This window comes from Musa acuminata, chromosome BXJ3-6 (assembly GCF_036884655.1).
Source record: "Musa acuminata AAA Group cultivar baxijiao chromosome BXJ3-6, Cavendish_Baxijiao_AAA, whole genome shotgun sequence".
NCBI classification, from domain to species: Eukaryota; Viridiplantae; Streptophyta; class Magnoliopsida; order Zingiberales; family Musaceae; genus Musa; species Musa acuminata.
This window is the reverse complement of record NC_088354.1, coordinates 41787088-41799932: the sequence shown is the minus strand read 5'-3', so window position 1 is coordinate 41799932 and position 12845 is coordinate 41787088. Positions and strand designations below refer to the sequence as shown.

At 36.3% G+C, this 12845-nt stretch overlaps 1 protein-coding gene across 1 annotated transcript; it reads right to left on the bottom strand.

The window, feature by feature from the left end:
• Positions 1–2587: 2587 nt before the first annotated feature.
• Positions 2588–11246, bottom strand: LOC103989923 (uncharacterized). The gene is made up of 13 exons (XM_009408878.3): positions 11141–11246; positions 10906–11017; positions 10726–10804; positions 10561–10636; positions 10376–10459; positions 10175–10279; positions 9253–9333; positions 9064–9128; positions 5098–5167; positions 4951–5028; positions 3970–4067; positions 3758–3893; positions 2588–2909 (listed from the first exon to the last, which is right to left on the bottom strand). The coding sequence occupies exons 1-13, from the start codon at positions 11189–11191 to the stop codon at positions 2763–2765; spliced, it is 1182 nt and encodes a 393-aa protein (XP_009407153.2). The 5' UTR covers positions 11192–11246; the 3' UTR covers positions 2588–2762.
• Positions 11247–12845: the final 1599 nt, after the last annotated feature.

Below are 12845 nucleotides of genomic sequence, written 5' to 3'. Positions count from 1 at the left end.
AAAGCATCCAAAGTTGCAATTTGAAACCCTCGTCGTGGTCGCCTCGATTTGATCCCGTGACGGTCCCTTTTATTGGCAGGACAATAGGAATGATGTCGATCCATCATCACGATGATTAAAAACATGAACAAAGCTAGTGATTGCCAAAATTCGCGATTCGTTTGGCCTGGGAATCACTGATTCGAAAGAACATCTTCCCATTGCTCGTCCGTGCATATCACAATTTGATCTTCAATAAGTTTAAATATTTTACGTGGAATAAAAATATATAAGAAACAACACACACCATCGTTAATTATTTAATCGATTTTAGAATTGATACAGCTTCATATAGCTAACATCTTACTATGGTCAACTTGTGATTGACGTTTCAACACCACATAATCGATAGATGATCGATATCTTAGTACCACATAATCGACACGTGGTCCATACCTCAGTGCCACAAATGATCAAGTCAATTAGATCATTATTATATCTTAGATTCGATACAAATGATCAAGTTTGGAAGAAATAATCGACTATATCCGATAATCGACATTGATCACGAGAGTAATGACTAACAAAGCCATATACTACTATAAGTAAGTATTTTAAAAATATTTATTGGGAATACTTCTAATGTAGTTTTTATAGAGTTTGACACTATCAAAATTTTCTATAGAAGAAGGTATCGATTGGTTTTGAATAAGAATCCATTTGGATGATAAAAAATTGAGTTAATATAAATAAATATAGATAAAAAAAAAATATTTATTAAGATTTAAATGAGTTCAGATACCTAAGTGGGTAATGACGTTAGATAGTATATGCAAATCATGACATTAATTGTGAGTAGGCATTCTTTGTTGCTCGACGATGATTGCGTTGTTTAGATCGCAACGCAAGCGTCTGCGTTTCGTGCACTGTCGGGCAGAGGAGACATATCCATGTATCGTCAACAACGAGAGAGGATATATATATATATATGAACTATTAATTACGAATATGATGCTGATGCTGATGGGTTCGTGTACATGACTCGATCTCATTGTCGGATAAAGTAAAACCAGATATAATCGAGTCGAATGGAGCTGATGAACCGAGAGTATGATGTAATTTGAAATCACCATTCGTTCGTTCTCACCTGTTTGGATTTCTTGGGGTGCCTAATCGGCTTCTCTTTTGGATTTGTGTAATGGCGATAGGCAAAGGGGAAAGAAGGTTGGCGCACAGCTCGGCTTTCTTTTTGACCAAAAAGAGCACGTCATTGAATGAATCAAAAAGAAAGCTGAACTCACCACACATACTTTTTTGGTCATGCGGACTGACTACAAGTGCTACAGAGAAAGCTCAAAGATGCCTCCCTCGTCATCGATTCATGAGGAGGAACGTGAAAGTGTGAGCCCGTCCCCCATCTTCCCAGTCTTTAAATATATTTGGGCTCGCGCCCTCCTCTCAAGCTTGCCACAATTACCGGCTGGAATATAGGGCGGATGGGATGGGTGCGCATGGGCCCACCACCGTCCACGTCTTGTTTGCACCGTCGTTGTTGTTGTCGTCCCACCAATGCTTGCGTCTGTCTGTTGACAAAACACACATACGTATGTATACACACATACAGAGAGAGAGAGAGAGTCGGTGCCGAACATACGGGAATGAATAGGGCTGAAAGTAAGTAACGACGACATCTTCGGATGTGGTCCGTCTCAAATCAGCTTGTTTGATTTATCCTACGATAATTAATGAGTTGCACCGACAGATTGATTCGACCAGGGTTTAACAACAAAGGTGATAATAGATTAAAAAAAAAAAGGGTGCAGTTTTGGCTTCCTGTTGAGGCTATTAGTTAGTGCACCGCACCTAATACGAGACGGGCATAATATTAATTTCTCTGGTAGAAGATCCAGTCAGCAGTTGTGGAATCTGAGTGTATATAATACCCCAGTCAGTAGTATTATTTCGAAACTTGATTCTTATTGTCAATGATGATTGAATCTCTTTCCTCCTCAAGACAACTTACGAAATGCTTACAGTCTGTCAAAACCCTGATGATCAGCACCACCTCCCAATCGAAGCAGACAGTCTGAATGGAATATTGGACTTTGAACTCACCGCATACATATACACCGCCCACCTTACGCGATCAATCACATGGGCAGACTGCCACCGACACGTGGGCGAAGGTTCCACAATCTCTCTCAGCATGTGGAGTGTGATATGGTGGTGGGAAGTCAAACGGATTTATGGAGTTGGGTTGGAATGCGGCATGCTTTCATTTCACACATCTAAATCGAAGCAACCCATCGGAGTTCCTACTTCCTCCTCTATGTGAATAAACATTTAACGCACACTTATTAGTGCATCAAAGGCTGGCTTCATTCAGTTCGAGGAAATATGTGTGTGTGTGTGTGTGTGTGGCACGTTTCAGTTCGCTATTTTTTGAATTTAATTGAAGTAATAGTTAATAAAATGTCTGATTAATTGAGTATTGAAATAAAGAAAATGCATGCAATGTTGATCTGATTCACAAGTTATATATAAATATTTTTATTTATTTATGAAACATGTTCTTGGAGAAAAAGGAAATGAACATCCCAGGATGTCATGAAAAGAAGGTACCAAAGATTATGTTATTAAGATGATAGCCAAAACAGTCTGCAAATTTATGAAAAAGGCATTTAAAAAAAAAAAAAAAAAAACAGTTGGGCGTTCAAATACCATAGGCCGGCTTATATTATTCACTTATCAAAAAGACAGCTCACCCTTGCTGTCAAATAAGCTTAAACATTGGGTGGTGGCCAAATCTTCCCAAAAAGTTTTTCCACACGCCTTGTTTGGTTCACATACCCTTCAAGCCCAGCAGCTACAAGCTCTTCAGCAGCTGGTCCCATTGCAGATGCAAAGCTCCTTTGATCCCACTTCACAAGCTGTAGCATGAGAGAAACGAAATGTGTGAAGCAGTTTCTCATGTCCACAAAGGTCTTTGCGTATGGATGAAATTTGTTGTAAGTGAATGATTCTGAGCTTAGCATTTCACAAGAACAGGACACAGTAATATATTGGTGTCTATAAAAATTTCCTTGGTGAATGTAAGTCAACAAGTCTCAGGTAAGTAATGCAGAGAATATGTGTGATCAAATTTTTTTATAAGACAGAACTTCATTTCTTCTCGCAGAGCACATGATGCAAGTAAAATTGACAAGAAAACAAGACAAAATAACATTGCCATGGAACTCAAATGACTTCATAACGTCTTTTGCAGAGGAAAAAATTTTGAAACTTCATGTAAGAATCCATGTAAAATTCAAACCAGCTATGTTGTTGGTCTTGTATTGCATTACAGTAGAATAATCCTAAATTAAGCATATGATATCTATAAATTGTTTCTCTCACTTTACTAAGAGATATTTGTTCCCTTCTGAAGTTCCTCAAAAGGGACATGTATAGACAATGAATAGGGAAAGAAAACACTTCTAAATTATATATATATATATATATATATATATATATATATATGTATATATATATGTATATATATATGTATATATGTATATATATATGTATATATATATATGTATATATATATATATGTATATATATATGTATATATATATATATATATATGTATATATATATATATGTATATATATATACATATATACATATATACGCAGACACATACACATATACATATACATATATGTACCACACACACACACACACACACACACATATATAAGAGGATAAGAACAACATCTCATAGAAAAGAATTTACCTCTTCTTCAGTGAAATTGTACATCCTCGCAGAACCCGGAGATAACCTCCTTACATATGAATACTTCTCATCAGGATAGGTAACAGATTCTTTCAGAGACTGCAGTATTTTTAGAGGTGCAATTATGTAATCAATCCTGCAACATAGTCTTGAGATTAGTTGATGAGAAACTCAGATACTAACAAAATGCCAAAAGAAAAGAAAAAGGCTACCCAAGGAGGCTAAATATATCTTGCTTATTCCGAACCGCAGCGGCCATAAGTTTTGACTTGTGCCCGTATTTGTGAATATAATTGTATGTTTTCTTAACCTGCAATTGTGTATAAGAAGAAAGTTAAAAATCCTATTCTATGGAAGATTCAAGAAATAAATTAACAACCTCCTGTCCTGTTGATAAAGAATATTTTCCACCATCACAGGGACAAACAAAATGGGAACATGATATGTAAACATAGGTTTATGACCAGAAACAAAGAGAGTTTAAGTAGGAACATGAACACGTTATCAGCAAGGGACTGGCTTTTAGAGCAGGATATTTCTATCTAGAAGTTTCATTATATGGTTACTAAGATGGTGATATAGGTATCCAAATCCATTATACAAGTTTTTTATTACTAAGCTGCTTTGATTTTTATGCTACTTAAAATGTCTCCATAACTGAGCATTTGGTAAAAGAAACTTGAAAGTTCACAAGAAGTAAGCATGTATATATGTCATGTCTTGATTTTTCATTGGTAAAGCTGAAAGAAAAGAAGTTGAATGCCCAAATTCCAAACACATAAAACTCCCATTCTAGAAGATCTTGACAGGAACTTCACTTGGAAACTGGTCTGGCAAAACTGAATATCCACGGCCAGAATGGATTGTTTTAAGACATTTTAAGTGACTGAAGCTATCTATTGTTGAACGAGTCTTATTAATATTAAAATACTAATAAATTCCAGAAAAAAAAAGAAATTAGTACCACAGCTACCGTGAACTTATGCGAGTGAGAATTAGGCAAAAAATCAGCAGCCACAAAAAAACAAAATTCTACTTTCTGTGGTAAAAATGTTTAAAGCTCTCACAAAGACTTATCATGTGGGATTACTCTCTCTTTAACTGCTTAATATTCACTCTCATGTAAATGTTAGTGCAATCATATACTTGAGAAACAAAAAAAGAAGTAACCAAAAAATTGCAATTAAACTCACCAAAGCCAATCCAGGATCTTCCCCATTTCTGCAAGCAGCTTCAATCTCTGGATCACCAGAGTGATTGCGAGCCCAGTCCTGGAGTGTGTTTCATCATGACCATCATAACAACTTTGAAGAAACATTAACTAATGGGAAAAAAATTACCCTAATGCGACCAACAAATATCTGAATAACTGATGCACCAGCTTGAGCTGCAGCTGCTGCTTGAGAAAAGCTGCATGGAAGGTATGAAATCATCACAAAATCAGAAAAGTGTGACAGCTAAAACATTAATCAAGTATGTTCTCAAAATCGCTAGTTAATGATATATCCCAAAGACCAATATTATGCTAAGATGTGCAAAACTTAATAGTCTCTCCAAATACATAGATATGGAACACAAGCCTATGTGCATTCCTTTACAAGAAGCAAGGAGAATAAAAGATCATGTATATGTTCCTGATAAAGTCAGTGACTAATAAGTAGCGGTTAATTTCTAAAATATGTGGAGCCTTAAATAATGCTACACTGTGAGAGTCTCTAATAATAGAAAAGGACTATCAGAAGAAAAGTTGGAGCAATATTCTAATCATATTCTTGTGGAGTTTTGCAAGTGTATTTTTTTACCAAATAATGCTGTTAAAAATTTTATTTGTTTGACACAAGTGAATTTAAAAAGCTCTGTATCAATCGGCAAACTATCACTATGAAACCTCCTTAAAGATGCATGAATCAAAAGAAAGTATTATTAGGCTTATATCATAAAAGGGTGATCTTGTGGGGAAAGCTCTTGCCAATGTGAGGTCTCAAGATGGTCAATGCACGCAAGCTTACCCCTTGCATATGTAGAGGATGTTCTTATGATTGGAAATGTAATCACGATAATTTCTCCCTTAACATAAATTAATTACTATAAATGATGTATTTGCTTTATTATTAACTTCTATGTTTGTGTACTATAGTTAAGGAAATGATTAAATTGGTTTCCTTAATCATGTGGATAAGTTAGGAATTCTACTAATTAATCAAATTATTAATTGATTTATTTCCTAATGAATGATTTGATTTTTAGGAAGTAAATAGTTTACATTCTATTTTCATGTGTGAACTATAAGAAATGAATATTATATTTCTTTTTTTGTGTATGAAAATAAAATAAAATAAAATTAAATTATTACTTATCTTTCGGAGAGATCTTATCTTCTCCTATATATAGAGTACAACTCCTTTTTTATTTCTCACCGAGCCTATCAATGAGAGGATTGAGGAGAGGACTTCCCGAAGAGATGATATTGAGGAAATGATAACCGAGGAGAAGTAGGATCCTTTATTTATTTAATTAACTTTGATTTATGTTTTAAAATCTTAATATTGAGACTGTTATAATTTTATAATGCATAATGATATTTTAATTTTAAAATTTCATGATTAGTAAATAATGATAATTGGTTTGTGATGTTAGAATGATTATTTGATTTATATTGATCTCTTAAGCTTAAGTGGATTTTAATATTAATTTAATTATTAAAATTCTTATTTTTGAATTAGCATAATAGTTCTAATTTATTTAATTAGATATATCTATGTTTCAAGAATTATGTATAAATTTCTATAATGTAATTAGTTTTAAATTTAAGATCGTGAATTAAAATTTTTAATTAATGGATTTAAATTATTCTTTAATAATTTTAGATATTGAAATCTAATTTGATAAGAGGATTCTAATTGGGGTCTGACTTGAGTCAAGTTGATCTGTTAATCTGGATCAACTCAGCCCATGTGTTCACAGATCTAGCTCACGTAGCCAAGTATAACCTAGCCCATATGACTCGGCATAACCCAGCCTATATAGTTGGGTAGGAGCCAGCCCATATGGTAAGGTACGACCCAACCCATGTGGCTAGGTATGGTCTAATCCATGTGGCCATGTATGACCCAGCCCATGTTGTAAAGTACGATCCAACCATGTGGCCAGGCATGGGTCAACTCATGTGGCTAAGTACGATCTAGTCAATGTGGCTATGTATGACCCAACCCATATAGTAAGGTACGACACAACCATGTGGCCAGGCATAGGTCAGCTCATGTGGCTATGTACAACCCAGTCCATGTGGTCAGATACAATTCCAACTCATGTGTCTAGGTACGACCAACTCGCGAGTCAAGCATGGCCCAGTTCAATGGTAAGGCTCCGCCCAACTTATAAGTGAGGCTTAGCCTAGTCCATGAAGTTAAGCCTGCCCAGCTATGCGATTCATATTAGACATATTGTCGCTCCTTTTATATAGCTCGTTGTACCTCAACTCAACTTATTACTTGGAACATGCATATGCAGCGTATGTGACTCATCCAAGACTCGGGTGGGTTGATTCGGTTTGGGTTAATACTATACGATATAGTCCAATTTCCTCTCTCTCTCTCTATTGGTTTGAGCTCGTTAATTAACTAAATCAGACAGGTTTGATCGGTTAAAGCCAGTTTAGGGTGATTCTATACTAACTTGACTAGTTTAAACCTATTTGACATAATCGAGATCAATCAAATCTAAATTAGACCAGTCTAGGATAATTCCAGACAGGTTCTATAAAGATTTGAGATTGATTTCATTAGATCATATTCGCATTGAGTTTGGTTTAAGTCAATTGAGCTATTCCAATTAAAGTTTTGGTTGATTGAGAACTATTGAGAGATTAATGTTTCATACATTTATGATTTGATGAATTTAAAGGTTTTATCTGAAGATGTTATTTGAAAATAATTACTGGTTTTCTACTTTCTTAAGTTTGTGATATTGATATGATTATTATCATATAGTAGATATGACTAGGCTAATAGTTCACATTGGAAGTGCAACCTGTAAAAGGAGCGACGAGCCCACCACAGTGCAGAGCCGCTAATGAACATAGTCTAGTAGATTTACATCAAGTATGGTCTCTCATAATATTTAATCATATTGATTTCTTGATGCATGCGTGAGTGAATGGATGATTGTAAATGAATGATTATAGATGTTTATGTATCCTTGTCAATGGTAGGTATAGCGATTCCCTTCGGGACTAGCGGGCCGTCAGACGTGATGGTTAGATGGTTTCTCCATCCGCTGTTGGGAGGAATGTGTCCCCACTAGGGTGGGTGAGGGATACCACTCTATCCGTTATTGGGAGTGCGATATGGATTACCTTCATCCGCTGTTGGGAGTGCGATATGGATTACCTCCATCCACTATTGGGAGAAATCTATCCCGTGGAATATGTCTCTTCATCCGCTATTGGAAGAGTGTACTATCGGGTGTGATATACGCCTTTGTTATCTAGTTATTATGTATGTATTGCATGTGGCTGATACATGATTTTGTTTATTATGAAAGAAATTATTATCATTTTTTTTATGCATAAGTTTTATGATGAATCGATATATTATCATTTCTTATTGAATTATTAATATTTATTTATATTACATAATATTGAATATTATTTTTATGATTTTTTCGAGATTCTTATCAGCATGTGTAGTTACTGATATGTTTTTATTTTATATTTATTTTTAGAGTAATCTACTACTTTGTAATAGATCTGATGCTTGGGTGGAAGAAACTTGTGACCCTACCAAAAAGATGTCATCCTATTTCTAGTTAATAAGACATTTACTATTGTAAAGACAAAGATTTGAATTCAAGGATGATGGAAAAAAAAAAAAGAGTTTATTATGTAAATTATGGATAATAAAATACTGATTTTATTATTCTTTTTATAAATCTAGAATGTGACAGGAAACTTAGGCCCCCAAGTTGTAACAGTGCAACTTGAAACTAACGCCGAGGTACCCCTCAATGATTAGGCTTAAACCATGGTCACAAATTATCAATTATGTAAAAAATACGTCATGCCAGACGACTAATGATGAATATGATTACAAACTTAACGTAAGATGGTCTAAATGGTAAATTTCTTGCAAGTATGTCTGCCAATACCCTATTCATGCAAAATGAATGCTTAAGATGCATATTAGTCAATCAAACAACTACTTTACCTGACAAAAGCATTCATTCCATATATAGACCTCAACAACTGTTTTCTTTAACAAATTCCAGTAATGTTACTAGAAACTGATTTATTAGCCAATTGCATATACCTGTATACAAATGTTAAATGTGTTTGTATTCCTTCTGATTCCAGTAACCTGGAAGCTTCTATACCCTGAATCAAGGAAAAGGCTTTAAACCAAGAGGAAACGTATTGAACAAAGAAATTAAACAACATTTGCATCTTCAAAATTTCAAGATATGAAAATTAAAGTAATGCATTCAATTTTAGTTCTTACTTGCCAAGTTGAAGGAATTTTGAAAAGCAAACGTTGAGAAGAAACCTCCACTTCATTATATAACTTTAACAGCTCATGCACCTGGAATTCCCAATACAAATTATAAGTACATCACATCAGAGTAAATGATTAACCAGAGAATTTAAATGGATAAAAATATAAAGTAATTCAGTTGAATGTGACAACTGAGATGTCATGCCCTGCACACACAGACAAACATATTAATTGCTACAAATTAGAAAGGGAAAATCTGCTGCAACCTTTGCAAAGCAAAACTGGCCAATATTCTTGATAAGGGTCTAGATGAGAGGAAGAAAAAGCCATCTTATCTTTTTACTCAAAAAGACATTATAGAAAGCTAATACATTCTGACAGACATGCTCTTTATAGAGTACTAGGAAAAAGAAAAGAAAGTGCCCCTAATTCAGACTTACAAAATCTTGGAGGCAGACCAAAATTATCATCATATTATCTGAAAACTTCCAGAAGGTGACACTAATTACTGGACGAAAGCATCTGACTGATTTTACTGCTTTTTCTTTTATTTAAAAAGTCAATTTTTTAAAAATGAATAAGCATCGATGCAATGGGTGGTTCAAGTTGAACAGTATACTGTACCAGTATCATATGGCAAGAAAAAAAAATAGCAAGCACCAAAATAAATCTGATTAGAGCCGCTATCGACAATGCAGGTTTGACAGGGATAACCTGAAATTCTAGTGTCTGTATCAGATTATTTTAGGGGACAATTCAAGTATAGTTCAAGTTGCAAAATGTTAGGGTGATTGGGACAAAATTTGCTGATGTGCCAAGCAATTTAAAATTCAAGTATCGAAGCACCTCAGAAGAAAGCAGGAAGGATTTTGCCTCACCAATTTGAAGTAATTCGGCAGTGCCACAAATTCAAGATATTTCACCATACCTTTCGGATGATGCCTCGTGTATCATACGCTAAGCGAGCGTCGACTTCGGTTGAAACCCTCCCAGGGACAAATCTGGCCAAGTCAGCTCCCACATTCACTAAGGCCTGCTCGTTCACAAGTAAACAATTTGATTGAAGCAAGCAAGAAACTCAAAAAAAAGAAAAACACCATTTATCTAAAGCAGTAACGCAACAATAAACCTTGTTAGAGAAGCAGGACAAACGATCACTAGAATTCTCTTTCCCATTGCATTCACTATCAGCCAGCGCTGTCTCTATTGCACTCTACCACCGAGAGGTACACACATTATTGTGCAGAACACAATCTTCTCCTTGTCTTGGAACAATTCAAGACTTCAATATCGTATAAGTCCAGCATTTCTCACCTTGAACTTGGTGTCAGGAAGGCTACAAAGTCCCAAGAGGAATGAAGAGCTAACCGTGGCAGCGGTAGGGGGGAACCTGCAGGAGATTCAAAATGACTAGTAGCGAAGAAAATCTCGACCTACAAAGGGAGGGCAAAATGAAATAAATAATGAATTCCGTCATGCCTTTCAAAATCATCGAAGACAACGGTATCAGGGACGATCTCGCTGAAGCTCAAGACGGCATCCAGCTCATTGCTCAGATCTTGGAACCCCAGAAAATACAAAACAATTTGGATTCAATCAAAACGCCAATAATCACGAAAACAAGCCCAGTGAAACAGCAACAGCAAATCGGTGACCTACCGGTGTCTGCGGGAGAAGCGTTACCAGCGAACACACGAACTCTCGGTAACGAACGCTGGAGCCGGATCAAGAGGCTCGGAGGCGGTCGGGCGGAACCGGTCCAACTGCCACGCTAATCGATCACACGGAGGGGTCAAGAACGGGCCAAACCAGGCGCAAAGGAAAGGGAAATCGATAGCAGAGAGAACAGACGAAGAAACGAAAGATGCAAAGCGTAAGAAGAGGGAGATGGAACCTTGGTTAAGAGAGCGGCGGAGGACGGAGAGGAGGCGATCGAGATGGACATTTCCTCTTCCTCAAAACTGACTCGGCGGACGGAGCTTTCGGAGCAGTTGGTTTGAGCGGGCATTTATTTGCTCAGTTCCGATGTGCGAGGGACCGGAAGATTAAGGCAATGACGAACTTGCCCCCACGCGTTGTATCGGGGCATGACAAGTGTAATATAAGGAGCACCGTCAATTATGATAACGGGATTAACTTCTTTTAGCCGCCTTGTCCACATCAAGTTGAATAACGATAAATTCTTAAATTTGAAATGATAATTTTTCTGCCGCGGTGGGCGCGACTGGCATTTGATGAACACAAGAAGGGCAGTAATGTAATTGAATAAAGAGGCTTCCAAGGATTCGATACTCTCGAGGTTAGCATGCGGCCTCACTCATCCTGCGGGCCCGAGTTTTCTGGTCGAATCACCGTGGCAAGTTTATTTATTTTATCTTCCCAAAAATAAAATTAATAAGGTAATTATTAATTAAAATATTAATCAGCAGTAAGCTTGACAGAATTAATTATTATACGGTAAATAATAAATGATTAGAGGTTGGGTCCGTCAAATAATCATCAACCCAATCCAATCCAACCCAACTCAACATTTAGCCCACCAAATAATAATTAAAGGCCACGTAACACCTTTCTCGAATAGACCCACGTGTCTGAGTGGAAATTGGTCGACCAAGTCGAGCCCATTTTAAGAGGCACCCACCAACCATATGCTGCGAGGTTGCAGAAATAAAAAAAGAGTCAAGTCGAATATTATTACATTTTGTAGAAATATATCTGTTTAGAAATTAACGTAGAGTCTACCGAGCGCCACGTCTACAAGTTCCACTCGACCGTACACTTAACACATCAAATTAATGATTAGAGAGTCTAATTATGGCCAGGCAGTGAGCACGTGAAGGGCATGATTTATGATTTGACGCGCCATGCCGTTTTGGGTCTGGCGCGACGATGAATCGTGGAGTGGTTTGAGCCACTCCATGAAGCGGTTGCGTGGTGATCGTTTTGGTGGGTCATACGTTGCCCGTCTGGAGTTTCGTTCCACCTCATCGAAACCGAATAAACGATTAGTAGTAGTCACAAAATCTCTAAAATATTTGGAATAGAATGGGAGATGTACCTCCTCCAAATGGATTACAAGAGGATTAAGCTCGGTCGACATATCCTGCTGGTCCACAACAACGACTATTCTATGTGTACCTCCTCGTATCACTGTAACCATCATCATGACAGACTCTTCAGGAAGACTTTTTTTTTTTTTTTTTTTGGTCTGTGACTAATAACCAAAATTGACGCAAATAATAATAATAATAATAATAATAATAATAATAATAATAATAATAATAATAAACGTATCTCTATTGAATGAACATATACTAGTATTTTTTTAATTTTCATTAAAAAAATTGAGCAAAATAAGGGGAAAATGATAAATTAATGCAATAACTTCGATGATAATCGTGCAAGTCGGTCGATTCGATCAATAATAAATATATGGAGCGGTAGAGGAGGTCATCATTTTTATCGTATTTGTAGCATTTATCGACCAATCATAACTGTCCAATCGATAGCGGTCTCCACTCGACGCGTGTTGATGATCCCCGTGGTGTTGGTGCCGGTTCGTTTTCGATCACCCATCTAATTTAATCCGGTGGGATATT